This window comes from Primulina tabacum, chromosome 2 (genome assembly GCF_025594145.1).
Source record: "Primulina tabacum isolate GXHZ01 chromosome 2, ASM2559414v2, whole genome shotgun sequence".
Taxonomy (NCBI): domain Eukaryota; kingdom Viridiplantae; phylum Streptophyta; class Magnoliopsida; order Lamiales; family Gesneriaceae; genus Primulina; species Primulina tabacum.
Window position 1 is genome coordinate 50002337 of NC_134551.1, and position 21013 is coordinate 50023349.

The following is a 21013-nucleotide window of genomic DNA, read 5'->3' on the forward strand; positions in this document are numbered from 1 at the left end:
CAAGGCACGTCAACATCAATATTGTTCAACAATCACAAAATCATATAACAATAAGACTCGTAAAATTCAATTTTTTTTTACAACTTAAGTCCCTAAAATAATAGCGGATAAAAAAAATATGATTGCGAAAGCGTTTTATAACTTTATTCAGATAACGAAAAATAAACGATTGGTCTTGATTGATGAGTGATTCATCACCATCCCCACAAATACTCGTGTCTTCTTCTTCAATTGTCCATCGTCATTATCTAGGGATGAGTGTAAATGGTTAGTATTTTATGAAATACTCAGTAAGTAAGTGTGTTTTGAGACATATAACAACATATATATAATTTTGAAATATTGACAAAACATCTCATAATTCGAATCGTAAATTGTAATCATACTTCATAAGATCGATGTCATAACATAAATTTCGAAGGCATTGAAATTAATCTTTTTCTATAATTTACTGATATCAATCTCTAATTTTTAATTCTATAAGGGGTGAGGTCATAGCAACTGTTACAAACTAACTGTATAAGTGCACATATCATATCATAGTTCATTTTTAATCTTAATAGTGCTCACCAGATAAAATATTCGTAAATTTTTATGATTATTATTATTATTATGACATTGAAACCTACAACCGCTATCTTTCGATGCTCACTAGATAAATCTACGAACTAATACAATGGTCTGCAAACTAATTTAGTAATGTAAACCATATTGGACGAGCCATGTGTGACAAATTTGTCTAAAAAAATGTTGATATGAAGAATTAAACCATATTGGACGAACCATATGTGATACATTCGTCTGAAAATGTGTTGATATGGAGAATTAAACTCCTAATAATTAACTAAAAATTCACATACTCCACGAATTCAAACATTCTTAAAGACTTTTGATAGTTTTTAAATACTTTGCATAAAGTTCTTATACCTTACCTAACAAAATAAGACAACTTGATACATCTCTCGCTGAAGGCAAAAACTTGTGTGAGACGGTCTCATGGGTCGTATTTTGTGAGACAGATCTCTTATTTGGGTCATCCACGAAAAAATATTACTTTTTATGCTAAGAATATTATTTTTTTATTGTGAATATTTGGTAGGGTTGAACCGTTTCATATATAAAGATTCGTGAGACCGTCTCGCAAGAAACCTACTCCTTGCTGAATGAGGTCGGATCCAATAACTTTTTATGCTAAGAGTATTATTTTTTATTGTAAATATTGGTAGGATTGAACCGTTTCATAGATAAAGATTCGTGAAATTGTGATATACCTACTCCTCGCTGAATGAGGTTGGATCCAATTAACCCCACGGGAAGTTTTCTTTTGCATCTCGACCACACTCCTTTTACCAATTGTACATATCACCACACCCAAAATAGAATCATATTTAATATCGCTAATATATATATATATCCTTGGTATTAATTAATTGTGATTGTAAAAACCTAACACACGAGGATTAATTAAATGTCGGTACACAACTAAGACGCACGATATCCTTATATTACTTTTAATTTTGGTCAGACATGCGGAAACTGTTCTTTAAATAACACATTGTTGTGGTGGTGACTATGAAATTTCTTTACTGTTTTTTGATTTGAATGGAAAATTTCTTGGTTTTTTTACATGTAATATGAAAATTAAACAATCTTGAGTTGAATTTGGGTAACTAGCTAGATCTCAGCCAATACGAACCGAACCCGACTCATTTATCGAGTACAAGATTTAGGACAAAAATTTATGTGAGACGATCTCATGGATCGTATTTTGTGATACGAATATCTTATTTAAACTCAAGATTGTTTACTTTTCATAGTACATATAAAAAATCAAGAATTTTTCCTTTCAAACAAAAATAAATAAATGAATAAATACATTTTATAGTCACCGCCACTGTTATGTATAAGATTTGGTCGACCAATTGAAAACACAAAACAATAATAAATAAAAAACATAAACAAATTGGTTCTTCTTTTTAGAACAAAATTACTATTTTTTTATTATTGTTAGTTATTATTATTATTGGGTTCTTTGAACTTTTATTATCTGCATATTATTTTGCCCAATCACTTTAGTCCAATTATTTAATTACGGCCCCGACCATCATTCGGGTTACGGCCCAGACCATCCCAATCATCCTCTACGTCCTGGCTCTCACCCTCTCCGTCTCGTACTCTGCGGTTGTTCGCTGCTGCTGCTAGGGCTTTGGGTCTCAGCAACATCCAATTTTCTATTCACTATGCCAATGCGTGTTTGAGTACAGATTGAAGGTATCCTATTTTAATCTCTATGTATTGAATGTTCGGTGATTTTTGTTTGATGTTCATTTCACCACGTTTTTTAAATCTTCTAAGAACTGTTTGTTTCTGATTTATATGTAGGTTCTTCGTTTCTAGAATCTATTACCATTTCATACTGTCAGCAATCAACTGGGTGTGATGCGGGGATTCATTTCCTACTGAGGACTATTATATATATGTGTGTCTACATTTGTTCACTACTTTTTTGTGATTAAAACGAGATGGTGGGCAGTGCAACACTTTTTGTTTCAACAAGCCCGCAAGTGTTGTCTCCATGTTCTATCACCAACGCTTCAGGGAGCGGTTCATTGAATTTGTTCCCCTGTTCAACAGCTAATCTGAGGCATAAGAGGAAGAAACCATTTGTTATCAAAGGTTCTGCCGAACAAAATGTGTCGTCTTCTGAAACAAAAAGCCCTCTCTCAGTGATCATCAACTTCACCCAGGCTATGTGGAGGCAAACTTTGAGACCCTTGAGTGATTTCGGTTTCGGTAGAAAAAGCGTATGGGAAGGTGGTGTCGGGTTGTTTATTGTTTCGGGTACGGTTCTGTTTGTGCTTAGCTTGGCTTGGTTGAGGGGGTTCCAATTGCGATCCAAGTTCAGGAAGTATTTGGCAGTTTTTGAGTTTGATCAGGCTAGTGGAATTTGCACCGGAACGTCAGTTAGGATTCGAGGGATAAATGTTGGCACGGTGGTGTCTGTCAATCCATCCTTGCGAAGTATTGAAGCTGTGGTTGAAGTGAGGCAAACTTTCTACTTATTCTACACCTGGGGCTTCAATGCTCGCAGTGATATGATTATTTCTCATGATTTTCCTTTCTTACTTTTTTTTTAAAAAAAAATCAGGTTGAAGATGATAAAATTGTAATACCGCGGAATTCATTGATTGAAGTCAATCAGTCTGGTCTGCTGATGGAAACTCTTATTGATATCACCCCACGAGAACCCATTCCAACACCTTCTGCCGGGCCTCTAGCCTTGGGTTGTGTTGAAGAGGGATTAATTGTGTGTGATAGACAAAAGATAAAGGGACACCAAGGGGTGAGTTTGGATGCATTGGTTGGAATCTTTACTCGCATTGGACGTGAAATGGAAGACATTGGCGTATCGAATGCCTATGCGTTAGCTGAGCGAGTTTCTGCCGTGATTGAAGAAGCACAACCACTGCTTAGAAAGGTTTGATCTGCCCGGTATTATGTTATTTAGTGCATTTGTTTTTCTCTGGAATTGACTGTTTTTAGTTAGATTTATTGTATAATCGTCACAAAATTATCTTTATTTTTTCCCCAATATTAGTGAACGCATTCCCCCAAATTAAGTTATAATTCAGTATTTCAGTTATTTCTATCTATAAAATGAAAATGTATGTATTTCCCCAGCGCTACTCTGATTCTATATTTGAGTCATTCGGATGTGGCTTTTTTCAACTTCATTGCTATATGAGTCTCTATTTATTGTCTCATTTAGTAAATTTTAACCAAACGAACTTGCAACTGTTGAATAATTCTTTTTAGTTATTGTTGTCTTGCGTCCTTTAAATAAATTTAATATGTACTTTGCAGCATTATAGTTTGAATATATTCTCATGCAAAATTCTATCTTTGATATAGTGACTTCTCAGATGACAGCCATGGCTGAAGATATTGAACCTTTACTGGCTGAAGTTAATAGTAGTGGTTTGCTGAAGGAAGTTGAGAATTTAACCAAAAGCCTTGCACGGGTTTCTGAGGATGTGAGGTAAGTAATATATCGAGACACCAAATCTCGATTCCAGTATATTCATATGTAAATGTATTCTTATGCCTCACAGACTTGAATTAATAGTCATCATGATACACATTATCCGGTGAGCGAAGAAAGCCACAGAAAATAATAAACTTTTGACTTATAAGAATTTTCATGAGCACATTATATATATATTAACAAAAGAATGTAGTTCGATGTTATGTTGCTTTCTCTATTTACCATCACTTTTATGTTGAACTTGGTACTGGAGCAAGATACTCAGAAATTTACGCCCGAAGTATCACAAATATTGAAAAGTGCCCTGGATATTTTTCTCTTCAACAGTAGATCTGGTGGTGAGCAGTAACCACACTTTTAAATCTCTTCTGGTTACCTATCTGTCATGGTCACAGATTGATTTTACATTGATTTCATGTATTTTATTTGTGGGCACGATTATGAAAATTATTTGTTATTTTTCAACAGAAGACAAAACAGATTATCTGTGTTTCTATGTGCATTCCTTTTTATATTGGATACGAAATGTTGTAAGATAGTTTCAGACCATTTTTTGCTTGAAATTGAACAATTCAATTTATTTTTCCATGTTCATTGTTCAACTTGGGAAGTGTTAGAAATTAAAATATATTTTGGAACCAGTTTGATGTTATCAAAACTAGGATATATCTTCTATATAATTTTATCGTAGTTAGTCAATAAAAAATCTCAGTTATTTTCCTTAATGCATTTTCTTTCTTACGTGTAGAGATGAGTATTCTATGTTAGAGTGAAAATTCCCATTAAGTTTATCCCTAGTAATTTTTCGTACTTAATACAGAGATGATATTTTATTCTATATTAAGAGCTATCTGTAAAAGTTTTTAGTTCTGGGCATATGCTCGGTAGATGTAGGTCTTTAGATCCTAAGCATGTAAATATTGTCTTTCTTTAGGATTGACCTCCTTTTTTAAGTGTTCAGCATCTACTATTGCTCATCCTCTTCCAATTTCCTTGAAAGGAACAGCTTCATCTATATATTTCTGCTTTTAAAACTCTTGAGATGAAAAACATAAGAGCTTGATTTCGCGAAATCGTAAGAGCAGTAATGCTATGATTTTAATAATTTGTCTTACTTCCCGTGTGTTTTGAAGTTGTGACATAAGCAATCAATGTTTGAATGTAATCAATTTTTAGAAATCTCCCATCAAAATTTTAAGAAATGAATGGGAGAATAGGAGATCTCTTTCCATGCAGTCTTGCTGATAATGATGACGAAGTTCTTTTCAATCAGGTTTTGGCACAAAACGTTGGGGGTTAAATTGAATCAGGAAATATTATGAATATATCCATGGAAAAGTTTTACTCTCATTGGTTTTCTTGTTCCATAAGAGCTATAATGCTGTGATAGTTATGTAACATGAACTTGAATTAAACTTCATCAATAGTTCTCATGAATCCGCGATTTTACATTCTGTTATCTACCAATCGATGGAATGGATTAATTGATGTACAAAGTTCCATCTGATAATTGGAGTATCGAAGTTACTAAATTTTCAGCCAAAATAGCATGTTATCATTTGACACATTTTGACTTGAATCATGTTTCCCTTCTTGTATGATAATTGACTAATGGAGCTTTATGTTTGAACTTTGCAGAACGGCGCATTCATCGATTATGACTCCAGAAAACAAGGAACTAATTCAGAAGTCTATTTATACCTTAATTTTCACTCTAAAGAACTTTGAGGTATGATCCAAGTGGTGGTTAATCCTCTTAGTATCAGACAATATTTAAATGATGCTAGGTTTCATATCATCTTCATTACCAATCAATATGCAGAATATAAGCTCGGATATATTGGGATTCACTGGGGATGAAGCCACACGAAGGAACTTGAAGTTGCTCATTAAGTCACTCAGCAGGCTGCTGTGAGCCAAGAAAAGAAAAAAAATTTGTGGAACATAATTTTGTTGATCCAAAGTTATTTGCAAGGAATTACAAGAATTATTGTCTAACAGATGATCAATTTTCAAGAATCATTGGATAGATTGAGATTACTTTGCCTTTGAATATTCAGTTGATTTGATTAAGTTGTAAACTTTGAGTAGTAACTTTATTTCAAATAAATTAAGGTTCTTTTCGAGAAAAGCTCTCTTCAAAGGCCAATGCCTTATTCGTCTAGTCCTTTCGTGACCATCGGTGCTACTATACCTAAACAGAAACTCCATGTATTGCATGCATATATTGGTATTTTCAAGACAGTTTTACCATTCCTTTAAAAATTAGTTATTCATTTAGTAAATTCAACTGATCAATTCACAAGAATTAATTAGCATGGTATGTGTGTTCTTTTGCGTGGGCTTATGGGTGAGAACAAGAAGGGGGATTTTAAAACTTAATTCAGTGTGATATTGAGTCGGCTTGTAACACAAAATTGAATAATTTCTTATTCAAATTTAAGTTTGATTCACTTGATTTGAAACAATCAAAGAATTTAATTAATAATGACTCAAATATTACTTTAATTTATTTAATTTTTATTTTAAATTTAAACGTATATATCTATGAAACAATCAAAGAATTTAATTAATAATGACTCAAATAATACTTTAATTTATTTAATTTTTATTTTAAATTTGAATGTATATATCTATGAAAATTAGGTATATGTTTTTTCTTTTACAATAAAAAAGAGAAATCACAATAATAGTGATGGTAATTATGGAAACAGTGGTAGTGTGGTAGAGTAGTTAGTGTTAACGAATGATTTGTGATTCTTTGTTCAACGAGTGATTAGTCATTCAATCATTCCCGGGGCTGGGATAGTAATAGTGTATATTAGATAAATGTTTACTGTTTTATCAAAAATTATATTGGATGGTAATAATATAATTCAAATTTTTGAAAATCATATAATAACTTAAACATCATTGTTTTATCGCTCTACCGAAAATGAATAATTATTGTACACAACAATCTCTTTCTGAGTAATTACATTCTTTATAATCAATGAGAATTGAACAAATTACATTAATTTTAATATCAATTATAAGACTAAATACTTCATGCTTTACTGAAAGTTATAGCTGATGATAAACAGTACAACTCAAATTTTTTGAAATCAATCAACAGCTCCAATGTCATGGCTCGATCATTCTACACAACAAAAATAATTATCAAACCCAAACAGTTTGTGTCTAACATTAAATTTGCTAAAAATCACAATCGACTCATAGATTATTTACTAAAATAATTTTGATATAAAACATATTCTAACTTGTTTAGGTTCAACTCGAGTTAGATAATTTAAAATCTAAAAAATAAATTGGTTTGGACAACACAAATTTTTTAGCGGTCATTTATTTTCTAAATGTTAAAACTGTGCTTGAGTCGCAGATTTATTGAGACTAGTTAATTTTAAAAAAAAAAAATTGACTGAAATGAATGCTTAAAATTTCTCAATAAAAAATACCCAAACTTAGATGATGTAATTTCATTAGCCTAAACAGGTTATCACCATCTCTATTGGAGAGAGTTGTAAAATAGAATCAACACAACAGAGATACCGATAATGACCGGAAATGCCGAAACCAAGTAAAGAGCTCCGAATCCCTGCGACAAGTATATTTGATTCCAGTTAGTTCCGAGATTTATTGTAAAAAAATTCATGAAAATTTTTGTCGCAAGCAAGGCATCGATATATACTGTTAAAACACGGATATGATATGTTTATGGCAAATTGTTTAAGACCAGTGATGTCCATGGAATTGGCCCGTGTGACTTCAACGATCGTTGCCATGCTACGGACCAGAAATGTTCTATGAAGCAGTAACAGCCTAGCCCACATGGACTAGATGTTTTAATATTGGGTAAGGAAAAACCTACCACTGCAGCTGGCACTTTCAAATCCTCTGTTTCAGCATTTTCAAACTCAGCAGCTGAATCCCAATCTATATTTAGCCTCTTAGAAGCCTCTTTCACATCCACACCAGTGTCTGTAACTTTTGCATATAAAGATTTTCCAGGTTTTTTCTTTGGTGCTTCAACCTACCAACAAATCATGGAAAATAAATACTTAACTATTTATAATTGATCCAATTCATGGTTTTATGACCATGAAAGATATAAAAATATGATTAGAACCAGTTAAATCTTACTTTGAGAATTTCTTTCAAGACAGTTATCATCCAAATCATTGGACAAAAATAAAATAATATAAAATGACATGTACAGAACAGAGTAGCAGCTAATGTTGAGATCATGGGAGGCGATACAGGAGTTTACTAACATACAAAATCGAGTCTAGAAAAAGAATAAGATATTTTACTTGATGTCATACACAGGACCGAAATTGAAAAATATGAAATAACTGGGTTTTAAGTGACCACAGATTTTACCTCGGATGTTCAAAGGGAAACTTGACAGGTTAGTTCAGATGGCTATGCTATATTGCAGTGGCTGTTTGACCATTAATTAAAATTCAAAATACACAGGAAAGTAAGTCAAATGAGAATCAAGAGAAACAGTCAAAGTTTAGATTAGGGAAAAAAATTATGATATCAATGCAAACTGTTAAGGCTTGAGGAAGTGGATAGAAGGCTTGAGGAAGTGGATAGAGATACAAATTATAGACAAGATTAATTTAATGGAAAATGGCTAAGCATATTCAAACACATATAACATGGAGAGGGATAGAAACATGCAGTCAACCCCAATTTGTTAGAAATTGAGAAAGTATGATGATAACACTGAAGCTTCTACCATAGATTGACAAATTTAGATACTAGCAAGACACAACTGTTGAGCAGTTCAGAATCACTTAAAGTTGCTAGTTACCTCCAAATCAGGCCACTGAATCATTTCCTCAGCTAGCATTTGCAAAGCAAGACGATTTTTTGGAATTTTTCCTTCATTTACCTAGAATACAATTAAATCCATGTAAAGACTCAAACTCAGGCATATGCACAACTCGAGTACAGAGGATTACCAATTCAAATGACCTTCCATGACCCATAAATACATACTAGGGTTGGTAAAAAAAAAAGAAGAAGAATCGACACCGAAGCACAAGCGATCTACCTTAATTTGCCTGGTTGCACAACCATATATAGTGTGTATAAAAAAAAATTAAACTACTTCATTTACACGTTCACCAGTGCCAAGCAGGGATAATCGATGCATAAATTGTTTTTTGTGAGTGTCCACACAAGGATACTAACTTTTAAGTGAAACAATGCGTTAATGCCTATAAATCATATGATCTAAAAAGAAAAGAAAGTAAACATACTCCAGACAACTTTCCTGCATCACAAAAATAACAAAACATTATTTCATGATCACAGTCAGAAATTTCGTACGTTAAATTCGATAAATGAAAACTCCAAGTCATGAGCTGCCTGAAGCAAGATTTTCTGCATAGCTGAACCCGGATTTTACTTTCGTGACAGATGAAAATAAGCTAGCTAGCTCATTTGATCGAAAAGGATCACGAACGCCAGACATACACCCACCCCGTTATCCAAGAGATAGAAAGCCGTAGGTAATACCAGGACAGAGAAACTCAAAGGCGAAGATACCTGCACTAAAACATCTGCCAGTTCATCCCTGGTAGGCGCATTTTCGTCATCAATGCCCAGCAGACGCCTCCGCTCAACATCTCTGGGATCTTCTATCATAATAGTCAATTTAACCTTAAAGAGTAACACCATTTCGGATTAAAAAATGTTCGAAATTGGCTGGGCAATAAGAGGAAGAGGGTTCAAACGAAGAATTCAGGAGCCAATCAACGGAAACAAACCCGAGATTTTGAAAATATTAATTAACATTGAGAAGACGAAGTGAAGCCACGACGATTAAGGGTGGTAAACTAAAGAAGAAGAGGAAAAGAAATCTAACCTCGTTGAAGAGCATGTCCCTGTTTTTCCTGAGAAGCTCCAAAACCTAAATGGAGAAATCCGTAAGTAACAGGTATGCAGGTATGCAGAACACAATGCAAGTAAACATTTGTTTGTGTCAATTGATTACAAAGAAGAATTTCCGTAACTGATTTAATTCTGGAGACATATTCAAGGTCCTGAGGATCTGGGTCGCCATATTCTTCGGTTTGTTCTTCGGCGGGTACAGAAGTGTCTTCCTTATTGACGAATACCAACCCAGAAATGGAGCGATTTCTGCGCCTCGAGCCACCTATGCTTCTGCTGTTAAAGGGGAGGTTAAACAAGCGCACGGGCGAGCTTCTTTGGTTGAAACATGAAGCCACCGTCAGCGACGGCAGACGCGACACACCGTAAACCCCCATTGATGTCGTAATCTCAACACTAAAAAAACAAACAAAATTATTAGCATAATGTAAACCAAGTAAATTATTAGCATATACATATATATATATATATATATATATATATATATATATATATATTAAGAATAGGTCCCTTTACGATCTCACGAATTTTTATCTTGTTAGACGGTCTCGTCGAATTTTCATGAATGACTCAAACAAAAAATTATCTCACAAATACGATCCGTGAAAACATCTCACACAAATTTTTGTTATTTTATAACACCCACAACAAGATTTTATAGCCTGGCTCACTCCTTGGTATCATCATAGTTGAAGGATGTCAATTCCTCGTCGACATTTTTATAAATATTAGATTTCAAAACTGAATCACATCCCCAAAGCTGCTATTTACAAGTTTCATCTCCTTTTTTCTCTTGATGAACATGATGTTCTAGATATACAAACACTCTTTGAAAGTACAATTTATATATATTTTATCATCTAATAGATGAGTGTCACTTTTATTGAAAGAATAATACAGTATATCAAAATTATTGATTTGAAAAACTATAGAATATTTTTTAAAAAAAGATCGTCATAAAATATTTTTAAATTTCAATATATTTAAAGATTAAATCGTTTCAACTTGAAAAAAGTACATATAACTTTTTGGTGATATTACAATTTTTTCATTTACATTAGCCTTTTATAATTTTAGTGAGACTGAATTTTATTTCTATATATTTCAATTTCTTAGAATTTTACTTCACTTTACTAAACAAATTCCGCTCACAATTGCTTGCAGTATTTGAATGGCAAGATAGATGATAGTGAATAGAGAATTTTGTATGATACAATATATGATTACATAAACTGATATAATAATTAATGGTTTTTTGTAAGATAGAATAATATATGGTTTTATATGATCAAACCACTGCTATCTCTCACAGTGCGACAATTCCTGCAACAGTTCTTATTAAAAATATTAAGTTTCATTTCATTATGGCAGATTTCGTGCGATTCCTAAAGAAATATAAGCAAAGGAAGAGATGAAAAAAGTTGAAAGGCTGCTTTTGACATTAGAAAATAGATAGTATTGAACCTAAATATTAATTCATGTGTAGAAAGATACATTGCACGACAAACGATGAATATTTCATATAGCTAGGTAGACAGTCTTATTTCGTCGGATCATTACTGGATTGATTGCTTGGTATTTTGTGGTTCTTGACATACATGCCGTAGAGATAGGAGCAGAAACCCCAAACGCACAGCACTGTCGACACCGCCTTCATTCCGCCGAACTTATCCCCGTACACGATCACGCCACCCATGATGTTCGCGCCAAGAAGCGCCGTCATGCATATCCCTCCCGTCAAAGACGTCGTCAAGAACACCATTCCCGCTGTCCCTACGAAGCATAATTGCCATGCGATCAAGCTCGATGCAATGGTCAACCAGTATGCGGTGGAACCTTTATCAAACACCATTGTGCTCTCAACCTTCATCACCGAAAATCCACCATGCGACGCGCCCATGCCTACAGTTGCTAACACCGTCGCCGCCAGTTCCATCACCAGCTGCATCTCCAGCACCATACCATAGCAGTCCACCTTCCTGTATATTAGCTCCATAACCGGGAGATACAAAGCGAACAGCAATCCTGCACCTATAGTTGACAGGAATCCCACCAAGTATTCGGAACGAGTCAAACCAGGGGGTTTGTCGTGACTGGAACCCAAGCCTACAAGCACCGAGCTAAGAGTCAAAAGTAGGACGCAATTGAGGTTTGTGTAGGTCGCTTTTTGTTTCACTAAAATCATAGAGAGTACGAGATTGAAAGCCAGTTGAGAAGACAGGACAAGAGAGGATGTAGACACGGGTAGATACGAAGTCCCCCAAGAAAAGAGAAGGTTGTTGAGACCCATAAAGACACCCACAATGATGGACAGAAGAAAAATCTTCAGAGTGAATCCAGAGAAAGGTCTCCTACGAGAAGATTTGAAAAGATAGTAAGGGAGACATATTGGAAGCATCAGGATAGGAAAACCGGCGGACTGAACCCATGTTGAGACCCATCTGCTGGAACCTTTGTGAATGAAATAGAACTTGGAGATTAGGCTTGAAGAAACCGAACCCACAAACAGACACGCGTAATTTATCAGTAGCAGAAGAGTGTGGTGGGCATTAGCAGTTCCCCCTCGTGCTTCAGGCACTGTTCCTTGGATCTTGATTATTACCGCATGATCTGATTCAACTTCTACTTTACTTATCTCATTATTAATCGGAGATAGTTGTATTCCTTCTTTATCTGCTGCTGCTGCTGGTGGTGTCTCCAGTGAAGTTTGGCCGGGTATGGACATGGTCACGTACTCACGTATTCAATCAAATAACGTTGTTCTGCATGTTCTCGCAAAAAAATATAGAAAAGAAGAAAAGAAATAAAAAGCGTTACAGTTGAGTCAGAGTCAATATTAATTCATGGGAACATCATGAACAAAACCATGCATAGGAAAGTTACATATATGCACGAGAAGTCCAAAGCCAAAGTTGACAGCATGAAATTTAATGTTAAGTGAAAACTAAAAAAATCCAAACAGAACCCATCGAGTCAAACAAGATGGAGTTATTATCATAATTTTGTTCAGACAAAAGAAAGAAACAGAAGGGGAAATTAATTAGTTCAATTATAATTTAATTGAAATCTCGGAAAACGTTACGAATCGAACCTTGTTCCTTTTTTTATTTAAAGTTTGTTCTTTCTCGAATTTTAGTGAAAAGGTTCTCACTCTCACGCTTTCAAGACAAACAATTGAAGATTGTATTTTCTTCACTTATTGAAATTCTGTCCTACCCAAATGGTGCATTTTGAATAATCAATAAACTCCAAGTGTATTGATAAATGTTCACAATACGTTATGGAAACAGCTACTGTCATAAATCTAAGGTTAATATATGTGACAAGTGAATATTCAATAGATCAACATGTATCGATCAATTTCACCTATAAATCACAAATGGGATAGTAATCTAAAAGTAATATTAAATTTTATGTACATTATAACATTATATATATATATATATATATATGTGTGTGTGTTAGAGTAGATGCCCTGCAAGCCAACGGTTGGCTAGGTAATTTATTGACTCAAGTGAAATAAACAATCTTTATTTTAATATAATTTAACTTTTAATGGTTTCGTTATACTTTATCTGTATACCCATGCAAACAGCATAGATAAAGTCCTTGATTATGCTTTAATACAAATAAATCGCAATTCGATGTTGAAACTCATTTGTAAACACTGCATATTCTAAATTCGTTACTAGTCGATTCAGCCGCCTAAAACATGGATAAAGATCGCTTGAGTTCGAGACTAGCATCTGTGATGTTGTGTACTGCGTTTCTTGGTAAGGGCATGGAGATGTCCAAACATGCAGATGGGTAGTCATATGATGATTATACCGAACAACCCTCCCTCAAACTTTCCAAGTGGTTATCATTAATCGAGAGGATAAGTCCGTGGTTATGATTGTACACATTAGTCCTTACGACCCGGGACAACACTGAGGCTCTATATGCTAGGGCTGTGCTTTGACTCGTTTACCGGCTCCATGAGAGTCATCAGATGGCGAGGTTGGGTACAGTTGCGACACATATAGGAGCCAGTGCATTGTAGTCGGGGATTCACCGCTCACCTGCGGGTGTGGATATCCTATGTGATCTAATGAAATAATAGTGCATGGAATCTCTGGCTAGAGTATGAGATGTATGTTGGAGAAGGAGTTCTCCAATAGTACACGCGATGCCACTATTATAGTTGTCACACAGTTATCGAATTATTATGCAACCCTCGATGAACCAATGGTTGCAGATTCGATCGGGATATATGAGATGATGTGACCGTACTGTACGTTAATCATAATCGACTGGTTCTTACAGGCACTATCAGTGATACCTAGGGGATCATGGGGCGATGCTACTAGACGCTTTTACCATGATCCGATGGGTACAATCAGAAATGAGTTCTGACATTCTTAATCAAGGTGTTGATGAAAAGAATGGGACTAACTATGGTAAGCCCGAATAAGAATAAATATTATTCTGAATCACAAAGATTTGTGAACTCACGGCTAGCTGTATCCCTGAACCATTGAGGGTCACACAAGTACTGGATCATTTGTTCCCGTTGAGAGAATAAATTCAAGGAGTTGAATTTATATTATGATATAGTAAATTCAAGGAGTTGAATTTATGATAATTAAATTTTGAGAAAATAAATTCAAGGAGTTGAATTTATGATATAGTAAATTCAAAAAGTTGAATTTATGACATTTGGAGAGAATAATTCAAGGAGTTGAATTTATAAAATTTGATAATTTAATTTATTAAACTCAAAAGTTGGGTTTATTAAATATTAAATTTTGGATGTGATAAATTCAAGGAGTTGAATTTATAATTTAAATATTAAATTCAAATGTTAATTTATAATTGATTTAATTTATTAAGCTCAAAAGTTGAGTTTATTAAATATTAAATCAAATATAGTGGGAGTATGTTTAATGGGCTTGTACGAGTACAAATCCAACATATTAAATAATTAAAGTTATTAATGGACTTTGATTAATTAATTAAACTAGTTGGACTAGCTCAATTAATTAATCAAGCCCATTAATGTTAATTGTGGAATTTAGGTCAAGCTATTGTTTTTAAGGAAATAAAAATTGACCTAGCCTCCATCATTCCAACGGTGATTCACGTGAGTTTCACAAAATTCCTCCAAAATATTTTTGGCCATTTTTCAAGGAAAAGAAATTTGAGTCATATCTCAAATTTTGATCTCAACGTAGAAACTTCTTCCAAATTTTCTAGTGCAATTTGGAAGAGGAACAAGCGATCTAGTCGTGGACTTGATAGGAGGATCAAAGAAAGCAGATCTGAAGAAAGTTCGTAGGAAATTCATCAAGAGCTATCTCCGCTAATCCCGGAATAGTTGGAGCCGTGTGAATCATTCACCAAAGGTATAATAAACTCTGACGCCCTATGAATGTTTATGATAAAATCATACGAGCGCCCAATCAAAACATATTTTGATTGTCAAAACAAAATAAAAAATTTTAAACTTCCACTGCGTTTGAACGTGTAGAAAACCGAGATCCAACAATATATATATAGATTACTGAAACTGATGGGGGTACAGTAGTCAGTGTCGATGAAAAAATGGCGAAACAGAAGGAACGAGTGAGTAGAATGCTTGACAAGTTCTAAACAGCAAGGGCATAAAGCCATGCACCAGGACAAATGGCATCCGTATTAAATATCGAAAGAGTAAATGTATCCGAAATTATTCAGAAGTATATATATATCCACATTTCGGAATTTCTCATTAATTACACGTAAAATAATTGTTGGAACTACAAAATATTTTTTTTTCCGGATCAAATTGAAATACACCGAAAACGATTATATAATCTCATAAATTATAATAAAAAACACATGAATATAAATTCATGATGAATTTAAACAAAATTATTTTATAGAAAAACTAACCTCTTGTACCTTTCTTTCTTTCTTTCTGTGAATCCGAGAACAGAAACCACGACCATCCATTATGTGTCTGTCTATATATATATATAAAAGAGAAATCAATCTTTTTTGTTTTGAAAATATTTTCAATCTTTCTTTTAGAAGGTAACCCGTTTTCTACCTTTTCAATTATTTTTATTTAATAAAATATAATTTTAAAAAATAAAATAAAATAAAAGCAGTGTAAATCGAAAAATGCTTTGCCAAAGTTTGATATTTTGTTGATTTCTTTTCATTTTTGATTTTTCAAATCCCACAAAAGCTATATAATGTATTCTAAAATCTCGTTCTAATAATATCTTTTTATATATCTTAACAATATATTAAATATATTGTTAATATCTTTTGGATATGACTATAATAATTCAAACCTATAATTATCTCATAATTATAATTTAAATTTAATTAAAATGTCACGACTAATTATATTTATTTTCCAGTCCTTGAAGTTATGGAAAAAAATTTCATCTTCACATATGATTTCTAAATTGTATTTCTAATCTATCATTAATTTGAAAGGCGTAGTGGGACTATAGACTCATAATTAGGAACTCCAATAAATTGAATAAATAATCAAATTCTTTAATTAATTTATTTAACTTATTAATTCCATAGTTACTTCTCTAAAACTATGAAAATTGTAATGATATTGTTCATTATGAAATATCTTACTATACAAAAATAATAGTTCATTGATATAATCATTACACATGGATTAATTATCAATTCATAGTTAAATCCAATAAACTAAGACTTTGCTATGATAATATTTAAGACAATAAATTTAATGCAAACATTAAATATCACTTTTATTAATCATATAAAAACATGTTTAATATATTCTATTTTATTAAGGATGAGGGCATGATGATAACCACCTATGGGACACCAACTTTTTCTTCCAATTTTACCCTTATATGATACTAATATTACACTTTTGTTTTTGTTTCTTTTTTTTTTTAATTTCAACACACACTTTTTTTTTAATTTCAACGATTCAAATATCAATTTAATCCCTCCATAATTTGTCAGATTTTATATATATAAATCTTGAAAATCCCGTGAAATCAGAAGCATTAAGGACACGAAAACCCTTTTCTTTTCGTATGTCTCTACACGTGAAATCCTTTCAGGAAAAGGGCTGGAAACTTTTTAAAACTTCAAAATGAATAAATAAACAAACAAGAAAGAGAGAAAAAAAAAAAAACTACTGTTATATATATATTAATATGTATTTCTAGTGTGGCAACTCTAAACAGGCGACAAGTATTTAATTCAAATATATATAAAAAAAATTAAACTACTGGTCTGCTAGATGTCAAGAGAATCCATTAATATTACAGCAACGTACCTGGAGTTTCATGCCGACGAAATACCTCTTCATCCCGGCTTTATATATATATATATATATATATATATATAGACAGACACGTGTGTGTTGTTTGGAATTTTTTGTTTCCTTTGCTACTAGAGATGTCAATGGGGCGGGTATGAGACGGGTTTGGCTAAACCCAAGACCCTCCCCATGAAAAAAACTTTGACTCATTACCCGCCCCACCCCGGTTAAATATTCTTCGGACCCCCCCACATCCAATACGAAACGGGGCCGGGTAACCCATGAGACCCGAATTTTTTTAAAATAAAAAATTAATCTTTCTTCTCACATGACTGAATTATGAAACAGACAAGCATCTAAACACAACATTGTGGAAAATTAATTCAAGTCTTCGACCACATTTAATAATAACAAACAAAGTATTTTCACGACATAAAGAATTATATAAAAAAAGAGTTACTAGATCTCCAAAAAAATCTTGACATCTCCAAAAATAAGTCATAACATAATTTAAACATATCAATATAAAATCAGCGAGTAGGCAATATTTCAGACATATTCTTCGGGATCATTTCGCTCTTCATCAAGAATGATGAGACAAGTTGGTAATCTACTTGAAGAATTAACTACTAAATTAAATAGATAAAGTACATTGAAAAAATAAAATTGTAATTTCAAATTGTAAAAAAATGTAATTTAAAAAGAGTAAGTATAGTAAAAAAATTAAAATGAAAGTACAATAACAAAATAAACTTTAATTTATTTACCTTTCATCTCACCCCACAACCATCTTCGCGCGCACATCATTGCCTCCAAAGTCGTTTGATTGAGTCTACTAAGATGAGGACCAACTATTCTTCTACTATTGCTAAAAGCATATTCAAATGCAACAGTTGACATAGGAATAACTAAAACCGTTATGGTTGAGGTGAGCTAATAAAAAAATTGAAAATTAATAAAACTAAAACCCTAGGGTATTTATATACACATATATGGGGTGGGTATGGGGCGGGTTTTATAGGACCCATGACCCGTCCCATATCCGGTCGGGTCTGAAAAATTGGACTCGAGACCCGTCCCATGACCCATTTAGTATGCCCAAACCCACCCCATACACGCGGGTCTATTACGGGTCTGGGTAAAACCCGGACCCATTGACATCCCTATTTGCTACCATGATTCTTTATTCGGTTTTTTGGCAAAAAATAAAAAATAAAATTATTTGTTTGGTTTTAGTTTATTTACAAATTAAATAAAATATTTCCATTTGAAAAGGGTTCGTGAAAATTCTGTTACTTTAAAATTGAGCATAATGTTTCCATATGTAAAAAGTTTTCACAAAATAATGCAAGGTGCTAATTATATTTATGACAGCCATCATGCGGTGTTAAAACATTACCTACTATCAAACATAGGATTTCGAACCTTTCATGAGGCAACTAAGTGGTTGTGTCAGGGGCCCGGAGGGGCCAAATATATATATATATATATATATTTGTTTCGTACTCCTTCCAAATCTCAACCCTGATTTTTGTTCTCATTCAACAAATAAAGTTTACGGTCCACTACTTTTCTTAAGCCTTTATTTTCATTTCAAATCTTCTTTATAAATACACATTTATATTTATATTTGTAGATTAATCTATAAAAAGATCCTTGATGAAAATGAAATTTATTTGCAATATGGAGACCTGTAATGTACTTAAAGATCATGTTAATTAAATGAAATTTATTTGCAATATGGAGACCTGTAATGTACTTAAAGATCATGTTAATTAAATATATAACTAAAGCACACATGGCATGATTTAAATTATTTAATGAATTATGAGTTTTATATAAATTTTATGCTCGACTTGTGTAATTAATAAGTAGATAGTCTAATGACATAAAATAAATTGTGAATAAAGCTTGAATGTGTGGACCGTTGAAAGATGAAATTAATTGTTTTTTGGGATTTCTTTGTCCTTTGATTTTGTAGTTTGTTATTTCGACTCAAAGAATTATTTGATTTTGTAGTTTCTACAATTATAGAGATTAAAAGTGTAGTTTTTACAAGAATTATCTTCAATCAACAATGTCGTAAGATAGACTAAATGAGCTAACTGTGTTTTCGATTGAGAAAGAAATTGTCTGAAAATTATATTACACAGATTTGATAAATATTTTTGCCTCTAAAAAGCTAGACGAGTGGTATTTATGTAGTTATTTTAAATATTTATTGAGTTATTATTGATGTAATAATTACGTACAAAGCATATTTACGTACACATGTTATACGAGGATGACTTGGTTTTCGTACATTAACTTTTAATTTTCGACTGTTTTATTCAATTGTTAATTTGACTCTAGAAAATACTGATATGATATCGAAAAATGCCGATATGATATAAAAAATTTATTGGTTTGTCAGATAGCACATTAGTAATTGAACCAAAATCCATAGAAACCTAAAGGTTTTGTGTACCAAAAACTTTGAAAACTTAATGAACCACGACTCAAAATTTGACAAAAATTTTTTTTTTTAAAAAAATCATTTTCTCATAGTTTTAAATATATACAAACTTCTTGATCATCTGCATGGAGAATCGTGAGAGATGCATAAACACATACAAAATGTATATGATTAAAGTTTATTAAACTATTTCAAGAATAAGAATCTAATGTAATTTCATATCCCATAATATCCTATACGATATGACAATATTTTCTTTTTTCAAAAAAAAAATTCGAGAATATCCTCCCGGCCGGCCATGTCACTCGCAATGCTTAAATCTTAATCCCACGAAATTATATTCAAGGGAAGTCAAGACAAGGTTTTAAATGTATTGAATTTAATGTTGAGATCCAATATTCATTGAATATGATATAAAAACTTATCAGTTGTTAAAGCAAGGTTCTAAAAAAGCGTGAAGCGTCTCGAAGCGCGGAGGTCGAGCTCTAAGCTTTTCAAACTTAAGCGAGATTAGCACATCATTAAGCGTGAAAAAACGTTTTTTATTTTTAGTATAATTGTAATTATCTCAAACCAATAAATAGATAAAATAATACATAAATATGATAAATTTAAGTGATGCATTAATTCTCATATTTATAAAAGCATAAAAATCTCAAAACTGCAATTTTTATTTGTTTTTGCAACTAGACCACATTAAAAAATGCTAAATATTTGTCAAATCATTATCAAACATGCTTACTCATAATTAAAATTAAAAAATAAACATCTAAATTATAAACTTAATTTATTATTTTAAAACAAAATAAAAAAAATTAAAAATAAATAGATGCATTTAATGAGTGCTTAAGCACACTTAATTAAACGTCTTAATTACGCTTAATTCGATCAAACTACAATTTAACCGCTTTTCTCCGTAATAATTGTGAAGTGCTTTGCCCAATTGTCTGTAGGAATTGCCCTAAATTGCGTGGAAGAGAATCAAGCGAATCAACAAATCGAACGTCAAGGGCAAATTACGTCTCAGCATTCCTAGTAAAAATTCAAAATGTGAAAAACCTTTGTATACAAATTAATTGTATTTAAAACCCATGTTTTTTAAATAAGAACTTTTTTTAACAAATGGGATATACATGACATGCTTGATTTTTTTTAAACAAAAAGTAAAAATAAATTAGAATATTAATATCAGTTTATTCCATTTGGAAAAAAAAAATCAGTTGGTCCGATTTGAACAAATTTCATCGAACCGACCAAATGCTCATTTATCCCTTACCCATAATATAGATTGTGACATTTTAAGGATGTTTCAAGTTCATAATCA

The 21013-nt window shown here is 32.5% G+C and overlaps 3 protein-coding genes across 3 annotated transcripts; 1 reads left to right on the forward strand and 2 right to left on the reverse strand.

Moving 5' to 3' along the window:
* Window positions 1–2111: 2111 nt before the first annotated feature.
* On the forward strand, window positions 2112–6085 carry LOC142535324 (protein TRIGALACTOSYLDIACYLGLYCEROL 2, chloroplastic-like). Its single transcript, XM_075641746.1, has 6 exons — window positions 2112–2271; window positions 2383–3041; window positions 3149–3478; window positions 3924–4039; window positions 5684–5774; window positions 5868–6085. The coding sequence occupies exons 2-6, from the start codon at window positions 2523–2525 to the stop codon at window positions 5958–5960; spliced, it is 1149 nt and encodes a 382-aa protein (XP_075497861.1). The 5' UTR covers window positions 2112–2271; window positions 2383–2522; the 3' UTR covers window positions 5961–6085.
* A 1379-nt stretch (window positions 6086–7464) lies between these two features.
* LOC142535333 (ycf3-interacting protein 1, chloroplastic) lies at window positions 7465–10385 on the reverse strand. Its single transcript, XM_075641755.1, has 6 exons — window positions 10072–10385; window positions 9924–9968; window positions 9605–9718; window positions 8865–8945; window positions 7914–8075; window positions 7465–7640 (listed from the first exon to the last, which is right to left on the reverse strand). The coding sequence occupies exons 1-6, from the start codon at window positions 10324–10326 to the stop codon at window positions 7551–7553; spliced, it is 747 nt and encodes a 248-aa protein (XP_075497870.1). The 5' UTR covers window positions 10327–10385; the 3' UTR covers window positions 7465–7550.
* Window positions 10386–11352: 967 nt separating this feature from the next.
* Window positions 11353–12743, reverse strand: LOC142538013 (putative purine permease 4). The gene has a single exon (XM_075643459.1). The coding sequence runs from the start codon at window positions 12672–12674 to the stop codon at window positions 11490–11492; it is 1185 nt and encodes a 394-aa protein (XP_075499574.1). The 5' UTR covers window positions 12675–12743; the 3' UTR covers window positions 11353–11489.
* Between the last annotated feature and the right edge of the window lie 8270 nt (window positions 12744–21013).

Excerpts from the sequence above, each read along its gene's own strand:
- LOC142538013 (XM_075643459.1), bottom strand. The coding sequence starts at position 12,674 with ATGTCCATACCCGGCCAAACTTCACTGGAGACACCACCAGCAGCAGCA.
- LOC142535324 (XM_075641746.1), top strand. The coding sequence starts at position 2,523 with ATGGTGGGCAGTGCAACACTTTTTGTTTCAACAAGCCCGCAAGTGTTG. Across the intron at positions 3,042-3,148 it reads GTATTGAAGCTGTGGTTGAA|GTTGAAGATGATAAAATTGT; the intron begins GTGAGGCAAACT and ends AAAAAAAATCAG. Across the intron at positions 4,040-5,683 it reads CGGGTTTCTGAGGATGTGAG|AACGGCGCATTCATCGATTA; the intron begins GTAAGTAATATA and ends TGAACTTTGCAG.
- LOC142535333 (XM_075641755.1), bottom strand. The coding sequence starts at position 10,326 with ATGGGGGTTTACGGTGTGTCGCGTCTGCCGTCGCTGACGGTGGCTTCA. Across the intron at positions 9,969-10,071 it reads ATGTCTCCAGAATTAAATCA|GTTTTGGAGCTTCTCAGGAA; the intron begins GTTACGGAAATT and ends TTCTCCATTTAG. Across the intron at positions 9,719-9,923 it reads GGGACATGCTCTTCAACGAG|GTTAAATTGACTATTATGAT; the intron begins GTTAGATTTCTT and ends TTACTCTTTAAG.